Genomic DNA, 25,338 nt, shown 5'->3' with positions numbered 1-25,338 from the left:
TTTGCCAATACAGGCGTTTCCTCCCGAAACGCAGGCTTCCGAATAAACACAGAGCAGTATTTACACGATCCGAAGAAAAATGCGAAAGATAAACAGGGGAAATCTTGTGCTGCTTGCCAGTTCAACGAACCATCTGTCTATGTTAACAAGTCTGCAGTTGGCTGCGCACTGCGCAGTTTTCAGGGGTATGACAGCGCCCTACGGCACACTGATTGGTAGAAAGCACCGTGGAAAAAGTAAGAAAGTAAATTGGTAGAAAATAAGACGAACATTTCAACATTTGTAAGTACAAAAAACTGTCAATGCGCTCTGTTCGCTTCCGTGGGTCTGCTGCGCTCGGCCCAAGATGGTGCACATGAGCAAGTAAAACTTACGGCCTATGTACGCAGTTTTACAATGGAACCCCTTTCGATGTCGATATTGCCGGCTGTCTCGCTAGCGAAGAAGGACAAACGAATAAACCGCCGCACAAATTGTCTGTGCACGCTTGTCACAGTCCGAACAGCACTTATCCGAGCGAACTCTGATTGTAAGCGATGTCAAGGGTATCACCGCTCACCCTGTGCGCTCTCATACTTTTAAGTGTGGAGCACCTTAGGGGTCCGGCTTGTCGTCGTAGCTCGTCCGGGGTGACAGCGTCACGCACCCAAGCAGAGGCTTCGAAAAAACAACCGCTTCCCCTGGTCGGGGTCGAACCTGGGTCCCTCACGCTACGAAGCTGCCGTATATCCCATTGCGCCACAAGACCCGCCGCGGTGGCTCAGTGGCTAAGGCGTTGCGCTGCTGAGAACGAGGTCGCGGGTTCGATTCCCGGCCGCGGCGGCCGCTTTTCTGGTGGAGGCGAAGAGCAAAAACGCCCGTGTGTACGAGATTTCGGCGCACGTTAAAGATCCCCAGGGGGTCAAAATTAATCCGGAGCACTCCACTACGGCGCGCCTCATCGCCTGCGTTGCGTCGGCGCATTAAACCCTGCAATCAATCAATCAACCATTGCGCCACATAAGCGCTCATTAGTCACGTGCAAAGTGTGATCTTCGGGGTGATCTTTGCGCTGCGCCGTTGCCACGGGGTCTGCCGTTGCTAGGTCGCGAATGAGTAGTCAACAATATAAAAATAAGGAAGACATCATGAACTAACACGTTATTTTATTTATTTATTTACATGCCATAAAGGCCCCGAGGGGCATTACATAGGGGGGGGGATTTACACAATCAATATTTAAAACACATGCAACAGAATGGAGAAAAGGCTTGCGCAGGAAGCGGTACATGGAGGTGAACTTGAACGATAACATGGCAGGTTTAAAATTGGATCTAAGTCGCGTATATCCAACAGTTACTTTCAACATTGGACAATCGCTTACAATCAATGCACAGTTCTTGACTCGAGATAGGCAAAAAGGGCTTTCTGAAATGAAGCAGATTCCCTTATTGGCACAATGCATTCCGGTAACGTATTCTACTCTTTTATCGACAATAAAAGGGGGGAAGTTCGATACTTGACTGTTCTTGCGAAGAGGGGCGATGCCTTGTGAATGTGATCAACGCGCGTGGAAATGTGATGCGCAGGGAGAACGTGCGTAGCCGCGAATTAAGAATCACCAAAATATAAAGGTCGAAAAAATGACAAACGCAAAAACTTGCGTCTAGTGTCAAGGTTTAAAAGATTGAGTGTGCGTTTTAAAAGGGAAACGCTGTTGCATGATGAGAAAGAAGATGAAATAAATCTGGCAGTCTTGTTCTGAACTGATTCCAGGTGTTTGGTCAGAGTAAAGCTATTTGGATGCCGTATGATTAATTACTTTAAACTAATAAAAACGCAATCCAGTGTCTCTTTATACGCCTGCTGCTGCTGCTGCTGCTGCTGCTGCTGCTGCTGCTGCTGCTGATGATGATGATGATGATGATGATGATGATGATGATGATGATGATGATGATGATGATGATGTGACTATCCCCTTTGTATCGGGAGGGCACAACTTTGGCACCCTAGCCGTCGCTTCAAACTATATCTACAGGAAGGAGATTATCAGAGCGAAGGATAGGCATGGCATAGGGCAGGCACTGCCTGCACGAATTACGGGGTTCCCTATGGGTCAGTGTCACCGTGTGCAGCACCTTTGTCTCTGGGCCCTGGTTGCCGGGTCCGCCACCACCACTGGCGCAGTCTCGAAGTATACTTCGACGTCGTCACCAACGTGGATCTGGTGGCGCTGTCGCGGATCTCGAGTCCCAAGGCTTGTGGCAGTGTGGTGCCCTCTGGGTGGGCTGGCGACGACACAGCACACTGGGTAGTCACGTGCTACGCACTCTCTTGAGCTTCCCCGCAGCTTCCCGGGTCTGCGGCGCCCTCTCTTGACTACTTCTGGTGTCAACGCCAGGCTGATACAGAAACTTTTCAAGGGAGGGTGCCACAGCCCCTCTTGCGAATCACTGCTCCACACTTCGACGGCTTTCCCGTTGAGCGAACTGCTTTACTTTTTTAGTGCAACTCACAACGGCATCCAGAGAAGCCTCAAATTAAGCTTTCGCCACAACGATGTACACCATCGCTCATTTACCCATGGGGCCACACGTCGTTTAAAGGGACACTGAAGCCAAAATACAAGTTGTTCTATATCGATAGATTAGCTCACGGAGAACACGAATATACCACTCCTATGCGTAGATCTTTTTACATAAGGTAGAAAATTGCGAAAATGGGAAGGCAGGTGCCGCCGCTATACCGCGAAACTTGCCCCAGACGTGCGCAACGTCTTGTCTGGCTGCCGCTGAATGGCGCTACTCGTTTATACTTAATGCGACGGTACCGCTTTTCGAGGAAGCGTGCGAGCTACGGACGAGCGGCTGGTTGGAAGCCGACAATCGCGGGCCCTCAAAAGGACGATATATTTTTCTTCAACAAAGCGTCACTGCTGATCACGGGTCCCATGAGGGGACATTTTGCTTAGTGTCCGGAGCTGCAAGTATTCTAGTTCACTCTACTGCAAAGTACGTGGGAGTTCGAGGAAGCACGACTGATTTCACCGACACTGACCAAACCGCTCGGTACGTGGTAGCGTTGTATTCTGTTGCTTCTGTATACCGCTATACATAATTGCTGCCTAGCTTGCTTCCGGTTTATCGTTACGCAAACAGCGACCGCAATCGCTGTTTGCGTCACGTTTGATCAGCGTTTGATTAGCGCTTTCTCGGCAATTAAGGCATCTTTCAGCACTTCATCAACGTTCGATGACTATGGCAAGGTCAGACTTTCGTTTGAAACCAACTTGCTCAGTGTCCCTTTAATGGTTGCGCGTGCGCCCAGTGAAACCTAAGGATGCGTCCCGACGAACGAGCAAAGTCTACAAGGTTGAATGCCAGGACTGCGACGCATCGTACGTCAGAGAGACTGGGAGGCTACGAGGAACTCAAATGACGGAGCACGAGAGAGACCTTTTCAAGACTGCAAATGCTACACGTGCAAAGACGGAATTTGTCGATCACTGTTCGAAAAATGGTCACGCGTGAGATTATCTCAACACGAAAACACTAGCAGCGAACAGCGTTGGGGCCACCCAAAATTTATGCAGTCATGGTTGATTCGCCGTGACCCAACGTTGTACAATGTCAATCGTGGCCCTCTTCCGCGTGTGCGCTTGATAAATAGGTTGTTGCATATCTTACAGGTCAGCTTGTTACTGACGATGCCACCCGCATAGGTGGCGAAACGTTTTATGAATTGTCTTACGCTGTTGAGTAAAGCCTTAAGATTTAACTTAAGAAAAGTGTTATTTCGCGGGAATAAAAGCGAAGCGCAAATACGTATGTCTCATTCTTGGCCTAGTTTAGTCTCTGTGTCACCTACCGTTTCAGTCCCTGAGGGGTAGGGGCGTGGCGGCGAGCCGATGAGAGCGCCATACATTCCCAAAAATATGGCACACTTTCCCTTCATTTGTAATCGCGTCAGTGGGGAGCGAATAGATTCTGTCCCGAGTTTTTACCGAAAGGGCTCGACGCAAGTGAAATTCAACAAAATCGCGGGGCACACACCACGCAAAATAAGAAGAAAGTAAAAGGAAGCCGGCTGTACAGTTCTCGGCAACAAAAGTATACCTAGCGCGAAACACATCCTCCGCATATTAGAGGACATTGAGTAGGGCGCTTGACAATCGCGAGTACACTCCCGAATACTATCACAAATCACCATGCAATTAAAGCACAATCCAATCGTTATCGTGCCGACAAACAATACTTCATTTTTTACTTGTTTTTTCGTGTTTTACTTTTTTTATTTTTTAGCTTTTGTGACGCTAGCATTCAACCAAGCCCGCCGATTTCGGTAGCCTGCGGTGTGAACGGGGGCACATTCGGTTTTCAATGGCCACGGTTCGCCTTGCGACGCAGTTATGCGGCCCAAGATTGAAGGAGAAGCTCATGAAACATGGTACGGGAACATTTCTCGCTCGCAGTATATATTACCCCTCCTTCCAGTTCGCGACAGGGCAAATTGAATTAAGGGCGAACCGTTATAACCAACAAAGATTCGCTCAGCACAAAAATTGGCCCGCTTAGAGGCCGAGGAGCAAGCAACACTCATAAAACATTCAGAACCCCGCGCAAAGTGGATATCCGAACAGCGGTGCGTGTCTGTTCTTAGGTTCCGAAACGGAAAGTAGCGCTAAACAAGACGTTATGCTTCAACGCAGGGGTGACCGAGTGCCGCGCATTATAAGCAGTCGCAGGCGCTGCCCCCCACTCCCCCTCCCCACCTCTGTTGGGGAGTTGCGCCCTCGGCTTCCGTTCTTTCTCTTCTTGATTTCTTTATTCTCTTTGTTGTGCCCGCATTCGCTCGAAGTGAACTCGGTTTTGTAAGACGTCAAATGAAATGCGAGACGGCAGCAATTTTCGCTCGGCTGTAACGCACTTTTTACCCGAGATTTATTTCGCTCCTACGTTCGAAGGCTGTTTATAGTTCCAGCCTGCCAGTGTGAAATACTGCGAATATTTCGTTATCGCATTTAAATAAGAATTTCGTAGGAATAAAGAAGATGTAGTTTCATCTGTTTCGCTCCCCAAAATCATCGATTTTAATTGCGTCGCAGGCGCGCGCACGCACAACGCACACCCGCACGTACACGTATGCACTCACGCACACATACATTGGAAGAACATTTCAGTAACGCTTCGACGCGCCTTTCAAACATGCAGATTTTGTGCTTTATCAGAGGCGCTTGGTTTTCAAGTTCAGGTTTTAAGCACCCAGCTGAACCTGAGCTATGGATTGCGGCGCAGTTGCGGACAGTGACTTATATCTGTACCACGTGATGTTCTTTACCATGCGCCTAAGTATCGTACAGACGGGCCCTTGTATTTCGTCTCGATTAGAACACAGGCTTATAGTGAAACAGCTCGATTTTTCCTTAAGTGCACCAGAACATCTAGGAAGTTACAGAACTGTGGAAATGACACGAAATTAAGCCTATGAGCGCCGGTACACGCGCAGGGATTGCGCGTGTTTAAAAATGCCGCTGTTTATCTGTCGTCAATAATGTGGTAAATGCTTGAAAGGGATACACTTTTTTTGTTGTTCTGCTGCAAACGTGGGTGTTTTTTTTTGTTTTTTTTTTTTTTTTTTTGCCTTTCGACTTGGGTGTAGTTTCGCTGCGTTAATTAGCAGTGGCGACAGTCGGATTACAACTGCAGAGCATAATTTTTGTCTCATGTACGAGATGCAAGCACATTCACCCTCCGAGGTGTGCATGGTAGATAAGGCTAACGGTAGAGTTAAAGCAGTGCGTCGGCCCGCACGTCCCATTGCAGACGACGACCACTCTTCCGTGCGCTCGTTCTCTGAGAGCGAAGCTTTGGTGTTCTCACTGATGTCGTCTGTGACGCGAAAACGCCGGGTAAAGTGAAAGATAAAAACGCTTCAGTGGCCGGAATCGAACCTGGGTGCTCCGCGTTATGACGCCGGCTCGTGTATCAGATTGCTGCATTTAGTCTTGGTCGAAATTCAGTCCAAACTCGGACGACAACCAAAGAATCCGTCGCGAGAAAGCTTCGCGTTCAACCATCGTCGTCGTTAGCCGGAAAGGTGCATGATTTTTTTCCTGTAGTTGTACACGCTTCAGTCTTCATTCGCAATGAATTATTAACGATGGTGACAAGCGCTATCAACCTGCAAGGGCATCACCAATAAATCGACCCCAGTCCAACATGACAGAGCTCTATCTACTTTTCCTTTCTCGCCATTTAGGTCTATAGGCACAACGCCACGGAAAGTGTCCCTTCCTTGCGTCCTCTTATCTGGAATCGCCTGCGATTTGTACGACGTCGACAAATACCCGATGACACCCGTCTTCACTGCCTCGCCACATGTATTATGACGGGTTGGAAAGTTGCCATTTGTCTGCAAACGCCCACATGCAGCTTTTCGATGTCTTCTTTGCTTCGTCTTTTCTGCTTCCTTTTTCCGCCGATGCTTGCCGTTTTCCTTTCCACTATTTTGTGCCTTTTTGTACCTCATAGCCTTTTCTATATATAATTTTAGATATACACTCATCCTGATTATTTTATCCCTTTCCTTGTACCTTGCTGTAACAAAACACTCTTGTTCCCAGAAAAAAAGAACAATAAGACGACGATCCGACACCCCAGGGTGATCCGACATACAGCGACAGCTGTTCACCTACACTATGTGTTTATGATGATTATGGTGGTTCTCCAATGACGATATTTCGTAGGGTGTGAATTAAAGATGCGGCTTTAAAGAAAACAACAAAATATCCTGAGCATCAGCTAGTAACATAGTGGCGTGCAAACTCTCGCAGGACCGGCAAAAACTAATAAAAAAGAGCCATCTTTGAATACGAAAGACCCCAGCTTCACGAAAATATAGCGCCTTCGCACTAAGCGGGAAAGTGCGCACTAGTGGACTACGTAGAGCGTCATTTTATTTTACTTTTCATTCTGTCCATCTCAAGTACATTTAAGCACTAAATCTGGTCGTCAGCGGCTTAGATGCAGTGATACTACCTCATAATTGTTATGAGTCTCTGTCTAAGAGCGTATATTTTGTTGTTGTAGCTTAATTAGACTTCTTTAGAACGTAAGCGACTACTTCGCAATTTTTTGTACCTAGAATTGCGGGCCCCAGTTATTAACCTAGTTATTACATGTGGTACCTTTACTATTAGTCAACTCTAGTTACTACGAGAACTGGATGTCATTCGGCGTGCATCAAAGTTCGTGAGCTATACTCGCTACCAAGGTATATTATTCGTCGTTTTATTATTATTTCTGAGTATGACAGAGAGGCCTGGCCAATCGACCTCGTTAGCCACACGCATCCGCTATTCGCGTAAATATGGCTCGCTACTTTTGTAATTTGCATAATAAAATGACTCCAGTAAGCTTCCAGCGGTGCGATTGCGTCCTCTCATTACCGTCGTCATTATCCCTCTCCCTCTGCAACGTTGTATTTTCCTTGAAGCTTGTTAGCCTTACATGAACGGCATGGGTGTAAACTTGCTTTGCTGCTTCCTTAAGTAGCTCCCGTAGGCCCCAGTACATGTCCCCAGCACACTTTTCTACGCCGAAGGCCACAATGGATTGAAGTAGGTCCACTTTTAGTTCACTAGAGCAAGGATCGGACGTGGTGCAGGGGGTGCATATTGAACTGGCAATCCGTAGACCCCAGGTTTGTAACCTACACGGAAATCCACCCAGTTTTCTTCACTTTTGGTCTCTTTGCGCCATCGGCAATTTTTGGGACTATCGCTAGGTCACGCCGATGCTGGACGCCCGATTTTCGCGTAATGGGGATTCAATGCTTTCTCATTCAAATTTCGCTGCGACTACAACTGCCAGTGCTACTAGTTACCTGCATCGTCAGCAGTCGCCGTATCCACCGCATAGTTTCGTTTCTCGGGCTACATTTTGTTTCTCGGGCCACTCCTTGCCACCGCGCTTACCATGATTGGCTAGGTGCTTACGTGGGTATTGATCGATGCACTATTTCCCACAGCTGGCGCGCGTTCTCGCCATTACCTTCTCCTCCCTGTTGATATGAATGACCATAGCAGGCTTAGTAAAAACACGTCAGAAAGCTTCACGATGCGGAGCCCGCGACGGACAGTGGACAGTGGACGTATACTAATGAAGGGCCGTATTCTCAGTCCCTCCTCCACGCCATTTGCTCCTTCCGCTCGGAAGAGGGGAGGATTTCGCAGTGCTTATGCATGCGGAAATCGATTTAAAGGATCTCCTCCACTTGAAGCTCGAGGGGAGGAAAGATTCATAATACCGCGGTAAGACGGCTGGCGTAAGGTGTGTGGCTTGTTATCGAGGCGTTGTCGGCTCTCTACCCCCCTCCCCCCCTCCCTCCTTCCCACCCCCCGTCCATGCTAGACAAAGACAACTGCGACTGACGATGGGAATTTCCCGGTATCTTCAATGTCCGCGGTAGGCCTAAGTAATTTGCTAGGCCTGCAATATAGGGCGCGCCTCATAGCTTACGTTTTGCTTCTGAACAAAAATTCCAATTTAATTAAATAATTCCGCATAAAATTATAGTTACACCCAAAAATGTCGCTAGTTAGAACACTTGAATGTGCTCGTTCGTCTAAATCTGGCTCCGAAACCGTGCGTGCCTGATACGAAACAAGTCTTTCGAGGGCCAAGCGGTGAAATTTAAAGACAGAAGATGCAGAGCACACTGCCTGCAGCACGATAACACGCGCATACACCTGTCCACAACTAAACAACACGTAATCAATCAACGGGCGCCTACCTTATTTTTTTTACATCCGCTCACCCTAGCACCTGCCTCATTGCTTACGTGAGGAATTCGTGCCTGTCTCGAGACAGGAGTTATGGCCGCCTATACGCGTGGCGCTGTTGTTTTCGTTCTCCCGTGTCGATTCCTTGGGACACCTCAACGCCGCTCCGAGTTAGAAGCACGGCTGGACTAAATAAGGTCGAGCTGCATCTGAAAGAGAAACACATGACGCCACCGTAAAACGTAATTAGCATGAAGATGCAGAACATGATTCGATACATTGCCCTACATTTCGCCGCTACTACATTGTACTGGCCTGGGCAGGATACGAACCACTGGCCAGAAAAATCGTTGATAATAACTTCTTGCTGGGCTAGTTGGTGATCATTCGTCATGATTAGAAGCGCAAAAAAAAAAACACGCACGATGAAACAGAGTAGACGAGACAGGGGCTAACTTCCAACTATTTTATTCGGCGAGAAAGAAGGATCGCACTCATACACAGATGATAACAAAGACATGTTTACAATATATATATATATATATATATATATATATATATATATATATATAAAGAAAGAAAGAAAGTGGAGCAAAAATGCCCCGCCAGGTGGGATCGCAACCCACGCATTCTGGAGGTCGTGGGTTCGGATCCCACCCGGCGGGAATTTTTTCTCCACTTTTTTTCTTTCTTTCAAAAAAATATATCTGACCTACCACATTTTTCCCTTTGGTTTCCTTGGTTTTCTTGACTGCCTTCCCTTATTTCTGCCTATACAGTCGAGCCCACATATAACGGCCCCACTTAAAACGAACTTCCGCTTATAACGAGCAAAACGCGCGTGACCGTCAAAAAAAAACGTTATTTCAATGGCATAAAATCCCACGAACAACGAACATCTTTGAGCTCTGCCGATCGGTTACAGCGAACGGCCGGCGCCGCGATGTGGGTTGAAATGACGGCCTCTGCCCAGCTCTGCCAGCGCAGGTCGGAACCTCCTCGCAGGCAAAATGGGCAAATCGGGATTTTCCTTACTTCTCCCCGGGCAATGGCTGGCTACATCGCTTCAAGGTGCGGCACGGCATTATTTTTAAGTTGATAGTCGGCGAGGCGGCGTCTGCAAGTGACCAAGATGTCGCAGCGTGGCGTCTACAACGCAGATGAAACTGCGTTATTTTACCAGATGTTGCCGGATAAAACGCACGCTATGAACGGCGACACATGCACTGGCGGGAAGCATAGCAAAGTGCGCGTCACAGCTCTTCGATGCACTAACATGGATGGCAGCGACCGCCGCGTGCCCTTCGTCATCGGAAAGCCGAAAAAGCCGCGTTGCTTTTGGGGCTATGTGTCCGTGCGCTACAGGCACAACGGTAAGGCTTGGATGATGCGCGATTTATTCGTGGATTGGCTGAGCGAGTTCGACCATGACATGCAGAGGAAGGCAGGCGCGTGCTGCTCGGGATGGATAACTGCTCTGCGCACCACGTGCCAACTTCCCTGACGGCAGTGACCCTGCTTTTCCTGCCACCCAATACCACTTCCAAAGTGCAGCCGCTTGATTTGGGAATAATATGTGCCTTTAAGGCATGGTATAGACCCCGCATTGTGGAGCGCTTGGTCATAGCTGTTGACCGCCCGGCAGCCAACTTGCCGCTTCGAGGTTCGCTGTATTCAGCTGTAGTTCTATGAAGGCTGCCTGTTCGGAGGTGACAGTCACTTGCTTGCGGAATTGTTTCCGCAAGGCCGGCTTCGTCGACACACAACCTGAAGCCGAGCCTGATGCTTCCGATGGTCAGTCCGGCGGCGATTTGTGGCAGCGAGTCGACTCCGACATGGTGGCCATGACCTCGGCTGGGACGATTTCGTTTTTGCCGATGAAGATGCTGACACTGCGGAACCGTGCACGGACGAGGGTATCGTTAATGAAGTGGGGAGGAATCGTTAATGTTAATCGCTAATGAAGCAATGCGGAGGAATGGGACGCGAACGACGACGAAACTTCTGGGGCTGCGCCTATAAGCGCGCCTGTTTCAGTAGGCTATACACAGAGGACCTTAAAGGAGCCATGAAGAGAAAATGCAACTTCGTTTAATTTGAAAGAACTAGGATTCAGTATCTCACTCAGCTCCATTAGAGCCACAAAAGATGTTTTTTAACGAAAAAAAAGCAAGAATTCTTTAAAAACTTTCAAATTTCGTGCCACAGTGACGTGTTATGAGCAAGAATGACGTCATACGGGCCAACAATAAAACATACTTTTCAGTGCGTTAACTGCACGTTAGCGTTCAAGTGATGCGGTCAAATGGAACTAGAGGCCCCATTACAGACGTCTAGTCATGTGTCGTCGCGACAGGTCAGTTAGGCAGCCGCCAATCGCACAAACAAGGTTCCATGACGTCATAGAAAAGTTGCGGGAAATTGGCTAGGGGGTCGCCATGGCTTAACACGTTTTCTTTAATATATCCGTTAGTTCGAAGATTGCGATGATATTGGTATCATTGTTATCGGGGCTGAGCAGTCTTTCTAATAAACTCAACTTGTATTTTGTCTTCATGGCTCCTTTAAACAACTGGTTTACGCCAAGGGCCTAGGCGAAGATCACGCGGCTGCTCTAAATAAACTGGAGACCGCCCTAATCAAGTCTGCACTGCAGAAACAAACAGCCATCATGGACTTATTTGCGAAAAAAATAAATTGTTTTGACATTTTTTTACTATGGACCATTTACTACGAACTTCGGGATATAACGAACGGAGGCCGCGTGACGCTCAGGTTCTTTATAAGCGGGCTCGGCTATATATATATATATATATATATATATATATATATATATATATATATATATATATATATATATATATCAAAGACTTGGGTGCGACCACTTGGAAAACACTAACAAAAACTTTATTTCGACCAGTGGCCTGGTCGAAACTGTCGAAATAAAGTCTTTCTTAGTGTTTTCCAAGTGGTCGCACCCAAGTTTTTGAATATTTAAACAGTAGCCAAGAATTCCATCTCTGCTATGTATATATATATATATATATATATATATATATATATATATATATATATATATATATATATATATATATATATATATATATATATATATATATATATATATATATATATATATATATTATATATATATATATATATATATATATATATATATATATATATATATATATACATGTATATTTCGATTAGATCTCGAATGCCGAATTGGTAAGGCATTCGAGATCTAATCGAAAGGCGTGGGTTCGGTCCCCACTCTGGGCGCGTGTTTTTCTTTCTTTCTTTCTCATGTAATAATTTTTTTAAAAATGTGACGTCACTAACGGTAAAAAATTTAGTCTAACCGTTCCCCTATGCAATATTTGGCGTTGTAGACTGCCGGCATTTCTTTCTGTATATATATATATATATATATATATATATATATATATATATATATATATATATATATATATATATATATATATATATATATATATATATATATATATTCTCATGGGTAAACGTACCTGCGCCTTACGATCGGGGGCGCGCTATAATTACGCAAACTTGGTATATAGGCCTGCCGAATGGCGATTGGACAAAGCTCTTAATCATAGTAAGGAGAGAAGAAAAAGACGGGAGGAAAGGAATGATGATTCTGAGAGGACACGTGTTTTCGGTCGCGCAACTCCGAGCGCCGCACCACGGCCTCACCCAGCGGCACATGAGTCGCAGCGATCTCGGGCGCTGAGGCGGCGCCTACAATACCGGCCTATGCGTTCGGCAATCGGACACTAAAGTCGGACACTCACTGCATCATAAGGAGTGCCTAACTGTCCTCGTAGCTTTTGATTGATTGATTGTGGGGTTTAACGCGCCGACGCAACGCAGGCGATGAGGCGCGCCGTAGTGGAGGACTCCGGATTAATTTTGACCACCTGGGGATCTTTAACGTGCGCCGAAATGTCGAACACACGGGCGTTTTTGCTTTTCGCCTCCATCAGAAAAGCGGCCGCCGCGGCCGGGAATCGAACCCGCGACCTTGTGCTCAGCAGCGCAACGCCTTAGCCACTGAGCCACCGTGGCGGGTTCGTAACTTTTCTGTCTACAGATATCTTAAAATCTGGTACAGCTCCTGCCCTCCGATAATACTTCCAGATCTGGAGGGCTGCATGGTTCGGAAGGTATCGCTTGATCGGATACAAGTGAGACTACACTATACAGGCTCAACCGTACAAGCAAGTGTCCCTGGAACAGAAAATATCCCTGGAACCTTCACCAGCAAATCCACCCTGCTGTAATATTCGGCCAAACCTACCGGTGATCGGTCTGTGAGGGACAACGTTACTATTCTAGTAACGTTGGTGAGGGAGACCTTCGACCTCCAGTGGACAAAAATAAGCTTATCACGACGATGAAACATCCCATTTCTACGAGTCTAAAAAAAAAAAAAACACGCATGTGTAGCCGTTGTAGTTTCAGCACGTGTATTTTCCAAGATACAATAAAACCGCAGGCTACAAATATACAGGATAAACGCAGTATTAGCCCAGCCCAAAGGTGCATTCTCATTTTAGCATGCAGTATGCTTTGTTGTGGTGTCCGCGATGGCCCATTCGTCTTTTCTATAGCCGAGCTCTGGGCTTGCACATACATTATCGCCTGGCTTCCCTCCGTCGCCGATTAATTATTCACCCAGCCGAGCAAGCAACAGCGAAGTGTCCACACAGAGCCGGGGCTTCTTCCCATTTGTCCGATTCATGTGTCTCGCGCACGGGCTCCAAAAAGTTTGCTCAGGCCGCGGGTCTTGGGAGCGAGCACACCGGGGAGCGACGCAGTGCCCGTGCGTGTACCCTGAAGCGCGAGGCGCACCCGAGCGTGCAACCCCCTTCGAGGCGGGCAGCTGCGGGGAACGAGCTAGGAGACGGGCGAGAGGAGGCAGGGACGGGCGCCTGCCGGGATCTTGAACCTCGCGGCGCGAGCGGCGCGAAATGCGGCGGGCAGCGCGCGAAACCCCGCGCACGTCGCCGATGCCGGTCATTTTGGAGAGGCACAACATTTCACGCTAGGCGAACGCATTTGCCAAATTACGCCGGATGAGCGGCGGCGCTATGGAACAGTCGCGTGTACACGGCCCGAGGAATTAATGAACACGGACAGCGCACCGTCCCTGCTGTCGCGGGCTCTGTCATCTTGCGGCTCTTTTTCGCTTTCCGCCCTCGCAGCAGCGTGCGGGGGTGATTAATAGGTCATCGGGCGCGCCGAGGGAAGGGCGGCAGAAACGGAGAACGAGCTGTCTCTCTCGGAGCGATATATCCCGGATAAGGCTAATTGGGTGCTTTCGGAAATACGAGATACGTGTCCTGATAATTGATGAGGTGCCCTGGCAGCGGCAGCTTAAAGCAACTTAAAAGTAATACAAAGGAGGCTCGCTAACCGACGGCGAATTTTCTGCAGCCCAACAGAGCCGTTTCCAATGTTCTTGCTTCTCTCTTATTGCGCGTTAAAGGATTTCCGGGCAAACGGCCTCTCTGGGAGCGACCACAAATTACTGTACTTGGAGTCTTTTCTAGCTCGCGAATTAGCCTCATATTACGTCAGGATTACCGCGAGAATGGAGCCGGCAGTTGCGCTATTTTTCAAATTACGCCAAATACGGACCCTTATTGGATGAACGCCAGCCCTCACGCAGGAGATAATGTCAGTTAAAAAAAAAACAGAGTATTCGAGCAGTCATTTGAGTTGAACACAGTCCATTTAGATTCGACATGACGGATAAACTTATTTCGATCCTTACCAAAATGCCGAGACCAGTGTCCAAATACCTCATACGTTTTATTAGATGGGTATGTGGAGACTGTGCCGCGTGCCTATATAGTTGTGATAGCTTATACAGCGTGGATCATCAGACGAAGTCTTCACCCAACGAACGCTGGCCCTTACAGCAGAAGTGCAGGCTAGCTGCTTCACGTGCGATTTATAATTATAACTGCCTGCCTCGGGGACAAGATTAACAAAAACTTGAAGGCAAGTGTGAAGGGACCGCGAAGACAACATACAATTTTTCTGATTGGAGAGAGAGAGAAGACTCTTTAATGAAAAAGCAGAGTTTTTTGGTGCTTTTAATATCGCCTACATGCTTCCCTGCTGAGGGTGGGGGTGAGGGAAAAAGGGCCCCAGAAGGAGATGGGCAGAAAAAAAAATACTGGTGTGGCTTGGCGTACGATGGCGGAGATATTTTTGTCATCTTCCGTCACAAAATTCTCAATTTTTAAATTAGAAATACTGTAGAGTTCGTACCCCAATACAGTTTTGTTGAGTGGGAAGCGCTGCTTCCACTTATATGTATGACTATGCACCTGAAAGGAGAGATTTCAAGTTACCTTCTTCTGAATTGTTTATCGTGTACCCAAAGGCCCTGTAACACCTTCTTGGGGGTAAAAATCAAAAAGAACTTCCAGTTAGCATGTCGAATCTGTCTATCGGCGCCATACAACACGAGCTCGAAATCTGGCTATCGCCGTTTTACTCTGTGGAGCATACGTTTCATCTGTGTAATGGTGGGACTTGCTTCTTCGGTGCTTGCTTCGACTGTTGGGAGCGATGAAAATCAAGCTCAAGCTTATATTTGTCAACACTCGGAGACTAAGAAAACTGTAACTCTAATTTCCCTATTCCTTTTTTTTTTCAGTTTTGACGCTTTCGAGTTGTTACAAATCCCCCATGGATGGCGCGGCGTCCTTGACTTCTGCAGCTTGTAGAACCAGCTGTTACTGTTGTCTTACGGTACTTATTGAGCCGGGACATTTTTAAATTGCCTTAATATTAGACAAAACTTTATAATTTCAAGCCAGTTTTTATGCTATAAGTTCGCAATCCTAACGAATTCGCGGTCCGTACAGGCGATGTTATCACTATGCTGGTGCGGGAAAGTACCTCGGGACGTCACCTTCCTTTGTTTTTCCTTTCTAATTAGCTATACTATAATTAAAAGCAGCTTTCGGCAAAGTTGCCATATTTGTTATGCTAACGCGACGGAGGAGGGTAATGAACACACTTTATTTCAACATAGAATTCGTGGACGGGAACCATGGCGATAAGGGGACTTTTCATTCAAGAAGCGCCTCGGCGGTGGCCGCCAGCCGAGTCCTTTTGGCCATGGGGATCTGAGCTAGCCCGCATGCCCTCCCTCTGATCAGGCGTTGGGGTGGGGACGAGAGTAAGGGAACGGGTGAGAGAGAATTCCCAAATCGACTTTTTTTTTTTTTTGCTGAACCAAAGTGTCGTGCTGTTTCTATAATATTTTCAAGAAAAGTGAAGCTTTTCCTTATTAGAAAACTTAACCAGCAACACCATACAATACTCATCGTGATACCAAGACAGTCCATAAATCAGGTGGGTTGCCGCAGGTGGGGCTGCTCAGAAGTTTGAGTATACCGGAGAAGCGTACAATAGTCATCGATTTTTTTCCCCAGTGTGGTTGGGGACGTGCTCATGTTTTTGTCCACACGTTTGCTACCCATCGAGTTGTTACGATCACCTGGAGTGTACCGAGGAAACGGTGGTTGCAGAAACAATGGTCTGGTAATGGACGGTAACCTCCGCAATGCGCGTTTTCTTCTCGCGTTTCGGCCCGCGCGCGCACCGCGGTCTCGGTTTGGATTATCTGCACTTCCTGGATGTGGGTATGTCACGAAGTTACCGAAACTTTCAGTAAGCTTTCAAACTTTCGGTGCATTCTACAATTTCCGCGCTTCATGTGCGCCTCTTGTAAGGATGTACTCGCACATATAGATGGCGTAGCAGTTGCTTTGAACTGCTTACGCGCGAACTGCGTGACACCTAATTAAACTGAAGCTGAAACGCGGCAGCATTATATGCCTTGGATTGGCTATACAGCGCATTTACCGAGCGGTCTGCTGTTCATCGATACGAGCGAATAAGTCCTGTGCACTGAGGTGTAGATTAGCAAGTCCATATTGTCTGAAGTGTTTTACCATGTGGCCGAGGTTTCCTTCGCAAGTGCAAAAAAGAAAAATACCGAACTTCCTTTTGCATGTGCAACTTTCTTTGCTGTAATCTTTGAGAAGCGCGTGCAAGTGGTGGGTTTGTTTCATGCGGTATGCATTGCCAACATCGCGTGTCCGGATGTCGCTGCACAATGTCGCAGCGTGCAAGCTCGCCGGCTACTTCACCCCCGCCTGATTTCCTCTTCGCCCGGCGAGCGCACGAGGAGGCACAAGCAAGCAGCGCGTGAGCGCGCCGCTTGCGCCACGAGGCGTTTGCGTGTGCTTTGATGTGTTGCGCGCGGCAGCCGGATGGATGCGTCGGACGTCCTTGTCCGGCTTCCCGGAACTTCGACAGCCCCGTGCGAGACGACTATAGCTTAGACGTTAAGTGCTCTTCTGAGGTCGGATTCGCAAATCCTTCGTGTAACATATGAATGCTTACCTGGCATGCGAAAACTGCTGTGAACGCTTCCCTTGATTTCCACTCATATCGCCTGGAGTTGCACCGGTTCAACGTCCGACATGGCGCTGGACCGGCGAGCGACGCGGTCTGCCTCGCTTGGGCCGCGGTTTCAGCTTGGGAAAGTGCGTCGTATAACGTGCACGCGCCTTTATGTATACGAGACTGTTGCATGCAATACGTGTCATGCTTCTCGTTTCTCTGGATGAAGTACCCGAAGTTGAACGCAAACGTTGAACGTTGGTGTCCTTCGCACTCCTTTAAATCGAAGCTTTCTACCCCTCACTGATGGCGTTGATGTCCGAGTGAAACACACTGCAGGAAAGCCAACTTTACACAATGGATTTCACAAAGGGTACATCAGTCATACGCCACATAACAATGGGATGTCTTTGCACACCTAACGGACCTCTCGTAATGCGCAAAATATAGTTTGACAGCACACACATTTAGCGATTATGATGATGAAATTCATTCTATAAGCATGGTCAGACGTCGGCTTTGAGCTGAGGCTGAGTTCAAGTGGACTTAGCCTTTAGACTTTGGCAGTTCGGATTTTGGACTTTGGGAGAGTGGATTTTGGACTTCGGCTTTGACTCAGGTTGCATGAGAGAAAGCTTCGCGTTTTAACCGTCTTTATTCCAAGAAAGGGTCGTTGTCTTCTTGCTGACTGTTGCTGTCGTATACCAACTTGCCTAAGCTTTTGCGTTAGTAAGTCGCCAGAAAGGACCAAAATCAAGTAAATGAAACTGCGCAGTTAAGGCACACCACGACCAGATAAAATATGTTATTATTCACAAAACCGGCATATATTTAAACAGAGGAGGGACATTAGTCATAAGAAGATAAGAAAATGCAGGTCATACCATTGGAAACGTGGCAGACAAGCTTCGACCATGTAGTAAGTTTAAGAATAGCACCGTTGAACGTAATCCATTCAGATTTGCCTTCACAAAAAAGGACTATTTAAAGACAACTTTGCAGGTGATTTTCTTTGTATTATATGCGCGGCCATGCCACATTGAAGGAAAGTTATCGATCACTACCAGTTTTACTGTGAAAAATATGCAAAAAAAAACTTAGCTCTAGCACATACATGTGATTTTGAAGGGATACCCATACTAGACTCTGATCTGCTTTTGGGACGCTAAAACACCAAATGTTTCAATAAAGAACGAATGGGCACTTTTTGCATTGATTAACCCACATAAGCCTCCGTGCACGGATAGCATGCCTTGCATGACACATAATTAGGTGCAGGTATTACGTTAGATTTCTATAGCAACCATTTTATTTTAAGGGCCATGGAGACAAAATATAAGTTTGATTCATTGGAAGTACTCCCACGTCAGAATGTGAATCATGTCACACTCTAGGAAATCGCCTGAGATGGGCTTTACCACAACGTGCCAGAACGACCACTCAGCGTGACTTATCGCAGACTCAATTTTTTCACTCTAATCGCATGCTTGGCCTCGTCATTCGCCAAGTTTGCACATTTGGGCACAGTGATTAGTAGTTCTGGATTGCCGGGGTGAAGCCCACCTACGTAGACTTCGTAGAGTGTACAGCTAGGTAGATAGCAAGGAAAACAGGTGATAAGAGTGGTGGTGACTTACCGGCCTTTTTCTCTCACTGCCCCTGCGGCGTCACAGGAACTAGTTTGTACGATTTGCGCTCGCCGACAAAAGCTATCGCCAATCGCCGATGATTGCGCGATTGCAGTCTGGTTCTGTTTGAGAGCACTACTTGAGTGCTAGTATATAGACTTAACGCACTGACTACTGTTTTGACACCTCACCAGTGACGGCACGGGGTCATGGGGCCGAGGGAAGTTTGAAAGTTCGTCATGTTTGTTATCTTTTTTTCTTCACGAAAACAGTTGAATTGGAGTTGAGCAAATTATCAATGGCTAGTTCTTTCAAATAAAACAAGGACGAATGTTGTCTTCGTGATCTCTTCACATGGTCGGGTCCCGCATTTCCAAGCAAGAACCACAAAAATGAGGCACGCCTTCCAACAGCGTAATACACGTGCTGACACCCAGACACCTGAAAAGTTAGGTGCGCGCTGTGATGTTTGATTTGAGTAACCGTGTCGAAATTCTCTCATTATTTTATAAGTGAACCGATTTTTAGTAAAACACACGTGACCAGTTTCATGCACATTGATGGTCATTATGCGTCCCACACCACTCAGAAACCCTCTTTAAGGGAGCGAATGAGGACACCAAATAACTGTAATTCAACCAGAAGATGGCCACGGTGTAATAACAGGTATGTCATAGTTTACGCAAATTGCATTCAATCGGGCTAGGTGGTCCTGAAAGGTGAAGATAGGGCGGCAGCTCTCCAGGGGGATACTTCCGGCACCCGCTTTCTAATGTCACCGAGCGACGTCACCAACCAACTAGTGCGTATCGGCTGAAGCCGTTAAAAACAAACGAGATTTTGCCAAGGCCACGCGGCATTTACGTGAGGCTTTATAACACAGCCCCACAACACCTTCTCTTATTTAAGCAAATTTATACACTACCAGAACGGAAGGAATATAAGGAGCTATTGTGATACCTGTTATGTCATTGCAAGATTTAGAGTTCCGTTGGGCTCAAGTTGTCCACTTGCGGCCAACATTAATGCTACCTTCAGGTTTGCCGTCTCATCCATGCAGGGAACCAATGACTGCGTTATTAAAGAAATTAATTGCTATGGTATGTTTGATAGGTTAAAACATCGATAGCCCGATTTCCGCTGTCGGCTGACCTTCATCCATTCGCATGTGGTCAAACTGCTGGCTACCTGTTTTTTGTCTGTTTCTTCAAGCACACCATAAATCTTTTTAGCATGTCATAACCACTAGTTGGGTAGCTGGAAAGATGTTCTTTGAAATGAAAATTCATTTATCACTGAAACGTCGTTTCGCGCGGAACAATATTGTATTGGATTATGAACTTCCCGTTCTCTGTGATAGAGCAAAGATGCATGTTGTCTCCATGGTCCTTGTAAGCGCTGTTGCAACGAACTTAAATATTTGAAAGTATTGGTCATCCTATATAATACGCAATCTTCAGCGATCATTCGTATTAAAGAAGAAACACAAAAGAAGATGTTGTTCGTAAATATTAAAAACAGCAGCGGTACCAGGACAGATGCCTGAGGCGTGTAGCTAAGCAGTCTGTTACAAGGTCGTCGCTATATTTTTTGTTGTATCACAACTCATGTTAAACCGCATCATGCGACCGTTCACCACTAATTACTGGGCGTTGCCTTCTAGAGTTTCAATGCTCTCAAATGCGCCCAGTAACATTTCTATGAAAAATAAAAAAATGCAACTTCTCCGGCAGCAACCAATGACAAACAACGACAACAGCTTTTGGAAAGTCTAAATAGTATCCAGTTCTCAACACCATTACTATTTTAATTTTTTTTTTAATTCCTGTTAAAAAATAAAGGTTGCTTTTTTTGTGGCAACTGGCTGGGTTCCCCCGGGTCTGCTACAATCACCAAGACATACAAAATAACGACACAGCCAAGACCATTGTGCTGCACGATGTTTTCTCCTCTCAGTATTTGTTTACTAATGTACCTTAATATTTGATCGGGAAGGTGACCAATTAAATAATATCATGTCCATGCTTCGATACGCGAGGCTACGAAGACTGATCCGCCAGAATCCGACGCAGACAGGCGTACACAGCAGAAAGACAGAGTAAGTAGCGAAGGCGTTTGACTGTTTGACGCTCCGTTAAGATACCGGTGGGGCGCTCGCGTTCCTCCGACGCGTTTGCCCGCCACAGAGGTCACTGTCCGGACGCGCGCAGCCGGCCCAGCTGCAAAGCAAAACTATCCGCTCGCGTTCCCTCGGCGCCGCTGACCTTGACTTTACGGGCTCCAGGTCTGTTTGTTACACGTCGGCGAGTGCAAACCCGGAGCAGTTGTGCGCTCCCTATTGTAAGGCTCTCTCCGCGGGCTCCGCCGGGCCGCGTGCATCTCGAGAGCTGGAGTGCGACTCCAGCGTGTTCTGTAGCACCACGGCCTGCGAACTGCCATCGGCGACCGCAAGCTTCCGGGTGTCTCGAAGTGGGGAGTCACGTGACGAAGCCGTGACGTCAGCCACGTCGACGGAACCGGTTGTTGCGGCTCGGGGAGTCCACGGCAGCACGGCGGCTAGCGGGAAAAGCGTCACCGGCAGCCGGCGCAGTGGCGTGTGTTTGTGGGACTACCCGCTGGTCGACTCTCGCACTCCGAAAGACCTGGGCGGCACGGAACAGGAGCAGCGGGTACCGCTGCTGCTCGAGCAGGGCGACGCCGAGCCAGCCGAAGACATGGTACGCCTCTTCCGTCCGGGTTGTCAGCGTGCCGCGCACCGCAGCGTTCGCCGGAGCGCGCGCGCGCGCGCGATTCCGAAGAGCTTGAGAACGGCGCCGCCGTTTCGCGAAGCGATGCCGATTCTGGCTTACTTCGTAGTCCGCTTTAAGTTGTCATTAGTTGCAGTACCTTTAGGGTGCCAGAAAAAAAATAGCATCCTTAGCGTGTTTGAGCCGGTGGGGCCTTATCATCCCCTTACAAATGATTGATATTGTCATTAAGGTCAAAATCTGTTTAGGCCACATCACAAGCAGCAGGGATTGTGAAGTGGCACAAGAGTTTAACCTAACCTAATTTAACTTAATCCAACCTAACCTAGCCTAACCCAAGGTAATTGGGGTACGCTGCGATCCAGCTTGTTTAAGGACGAGGCAGTCTACTAGGATTATCTAAGCAGTGGCTGACAGTTGCAGCGTAACTGTGAGAAAATATTTCCGTATTGAACAGGCGCCGCCGGCCTACGTGACATGCGATTAGTGTTTTCCTGTCAAGTTTCACCTAAGCTTATCAAACCCTGACACGAAATGAAAGAAAAACGCGCAGACAGTTAAGATTCCTAATAGTAATGGTAAGCGCTTGTGAGCACTTACCATAACTGTTAGAAATAGTCATGGCAATAATCATGAAATAGTATGCGCTCGTGTGTGTCGCTCCTGTCTGTCCCCGTAGCGCTTTGAAGTTTTCAATCATGCACCAACTAGCCCAGCTGCGGTATTGCTAGTTTTTAATAGTGTTGTTAGCACAAACAAAACGACTCTGTATGCTATAAATACAGTTCTGAAGAAGGTACTCGCGGCTGGAGTTGGGAGGGCGTTAAAGGGGCATGACAAGTGTGGAGAACCATAACTCTTTTCCAGCTTTTATTGCACTATGACGTCCAGCCAACTTGCCTACTGGCGCCTTCTGATTACAAAGCCAGTTTTTGTTAGTTGTGGGAGTCCGTTTTCTTTCCTCGGTTCGTTGAATAGCGCAAAAAGAGCCGAATCTGTCATGTACAAAAAATTAAGTGAATGCCAGTCCCTGTCATTTATTTTTTTTTTCTCCTGGGATATGGTTGAAATTCTGCTCTTTTAATTTCGCAGCAATCTTACCATTGGATTCTGTTATAATACAGCGCGACAAGTACAAATTAGACGTCTTGGCGTTACAATATGCCTATTTCTAAATATATCACGTGATGCTGCCAATATTAAACTGCCATGCTAATTATCCTATACTTGCATGACTCTCATTCCGACCCGATAAGGAAGATGTCGATTGCGCGGTTTAGCGTGGGATGTGTGTATTTACAGCCAGCAGCAGACAACGTTCGAGCAGGAAGACCCCCTAGGAACCTGAACACGCAAACTTCATTATTTTGGTTGATGACGGTAAAATAATGACGTGGATCGGTTTCCCCTAGTAGCTGCGCTGATTGCACAAAAGTACGTCTGTTTGACGTTTATGAAGGTAAATGGCGATGTTTGTGCGTTTATATTCGCGCTTGAACGTAACGCCGCCGCGTGGCAAACCAAATCTTCAAGCGCGCACACATACTGGAATTCACTTTTCCCGATTGTACCAATCCCGCTGTGTAAGCCTCGTGGCATAAGTCTCATCCTTTTTATTAGTGGGCGTCATGAAGCGGGACCCGAAAGCAGGTGCAGCTAGCCAGAAATCCGGGTGAGAACGTCGGCGGAAACGAAGGGAGCGAGCTGACTGCTGTTAGAGACGCGTGCTTTTTTCCCGCACTGGGATAGTTACTGATGTTTATAACGGTTGTGAAGTGCGTGATTGTGTCTGGATGTTCCCATCAGGAGCGACGAAAAACTGCGCGCGTTTGCTCTGGCTTCTCGTCGTTCCTGGGCATTCCTTAAGCGTCACCCACCGTTAACCATGACCTGCTAACATAATCCGAATGCAAGATTTACTGCATCCATGATCCTGTTCGTACATTTGCTTGAAACTGCATTGTGTGGTTCGTGTTGTACAATCCTTTGTTTCGCTAGGTCTGCGACCTTGGATTATTTCTTGGAAGAATCTGAAACGCCACGCTCCCTGCGCGGCCGCTCCATCCCTACCTGAATGACGTCACGCTGTGTGGTTTAAAGTTGTGTGGTCTCAGAATTGTATTATTCGTGGTCTCAGTTTTTTTTATCATGCGCAATTAATATATAACGAACGCGCTCGCCGTCTGTGCAATGCCGCTTTGCGGACTTCCAATCGGGTCGTCACACCCCACCATTCTCCTGCCCGATTTATCCAGCCGTCTACGAGGATGGTGCCAGGGAAACAGACGGTTTTAAACGCCGTTTCCTCCTTGGAAAGCGCGCTACTTGACCGGAAGAAATTGGGGCAGTGGGCTAGCCATCCTGAGCTTCAACTTGATATAGCGATTAGGCCATGTTTATACCTATTTTAGTACAGAAAGAGCTAAATGTGTTTGCGTGTGATAGTTCACGTCCACTGCCGACGCGGCGGTTCCGTCTGTACTATTCTGTCGGGTACATTTTATATACATGTCCACCCGTCGACACAGCAGTCACACTATTTTACCGCCTCACTATTTTACCATCTGAGCGCTATGTCGACGTCCACCCACACCCACCTTAATCCATCTTAATCCCTGCGTTAATCCAGCTTAATCCATTTTATTCCACCTTACCACACGAATAATTAATATCAATTATTAAAACAATCACTAACACAACCTAATTTATCTTAATCCCACCTTCATTCAACTTATTAATCATCACTACCGAATACTAATCAATCATTAACTAAATTTGTTAATCACAAATCATATCTTGTACACGGCTGGCACGTTTAGGTTCGATTCTGGCCTTCCTAGGGTCACTTGTTTGTTTTCTTTCGTTTGTTTTTTGTATGTTCAAATTTCGTACCGCTTGTGTCGACACCAAGGTCGTTCCAGGTCACCTTCCAATGAGACATATACGGCTAAACGCAGTCACATTCACTTCACGCCAGCCCGTTTATACGAGATTTCGGCGCACGTAAATAAAGCCGGTTTTTTCGACTCCATTTATTTATTTGTTTATTTATTTATACATACATACATACATACATACATACATACATACATACATACATACATACATACATACATACATACATACATACATACATACATACATACATACATACATACATACATACATACATACATACATACATACATACATACATACATACATACATACATACCGCGCTCACTATGACCTACACCGCTCATTAGTATTCAGACGATTATATCGTCAAAACAATGACTATGGGCATATACGTTAGGATAAGGCTTGATTCATTAGGACGTTGTTCTCCTAATGCGCACTTGGTCTTTAACCCCGGCTGCCAGACAAAGGTCATATAAAGCTGTGAATACTAATGAGCGGTGTAGGTCATAGTGAGCGCGACTGTACATACTGCAGCCCAAGAGAGCTGTCGCAGGAGTGGGTCAGGTACTATATGCATTAGATAAAAACAAGGTAAGCTCACAAAAAAGGGCACATAAGGCTTTGGTCTTCAAAAAACAAACAAACAGGGGTCACCTTTTATAAAAACACGTATTTTTTCTGCGCGCGTGTTGCATTAACTTCACCTGCACGCATCCTGCACAGGATTTTTTTTTCTTTAGTTGCGATCTCGACAAGGGGAGAATAGAGGTGGTGACACTGCGCTGCAATAAACGCTTATATAAAGTACGCCACGCAACGCACCGCATAAGGATTCTCTGTCATAAGA

General features: G+C 46.9%; 1 protein-coding gene across 8 annotated transcripts in view; it reads left to right on the top strand.

The window, feature by feature from the left end:
- LOC144148956 (inactive dipeptidyl peptidase 10-like) overlaps positions 1–25,338 on the top strand; it is a 541,623-nt gene that overhangs the window by 285,862 nt on the left and 230,423 nt on the right. For 2 of the 8 annotated variants that reach the window (XM_077680573.1, XM_077680566.1), the window contains exon 1: positions 21,412–21,560. The exons of 4 other annotated variants lie outside the window; for them this stretch is intronic. Coding sequence is in view for 2 of the 4 variants with exons in the window: in XM_077680548.1 (XP_077536674.1) it covers positions 21,558–21,560 (3 nt within the window). In the remaining 2 variants the exon portion in view is untranslated. Of the gene's footprint in view, positions 1–21,132; positions 21,561–25,338 lie in introns of those variants that run through there. 2 more of the 8 variants (XM_077680548.1, XM_077680557.1) reach the window with 2 other exon arrangements.

This window comes from Haemaphysalis longicornis, unplaced genomic scaffold (genome assembly GCF_048455015.1).
Source record: "Haemaphysalis longicornis isolate Haplotype H1 unplaced genomic scaffold, Haemaphysalis longicornis Haplotype H1 scaffold_1, whole genome shotgun sequence".
In the NCBI taxonomy this organism is placed as follows: Eukaryota; Metazoa; Arthropoda; class Arachnida; order Ixodida; family Ixodidae; genus Haemaphysalis; species Haemaphysalis longicornis.
The sequence above is the reverse complement of the archived record's forward strand: the minus strand, read 5'-3'. Positions and strand labels throughout refer to the sequence as shown.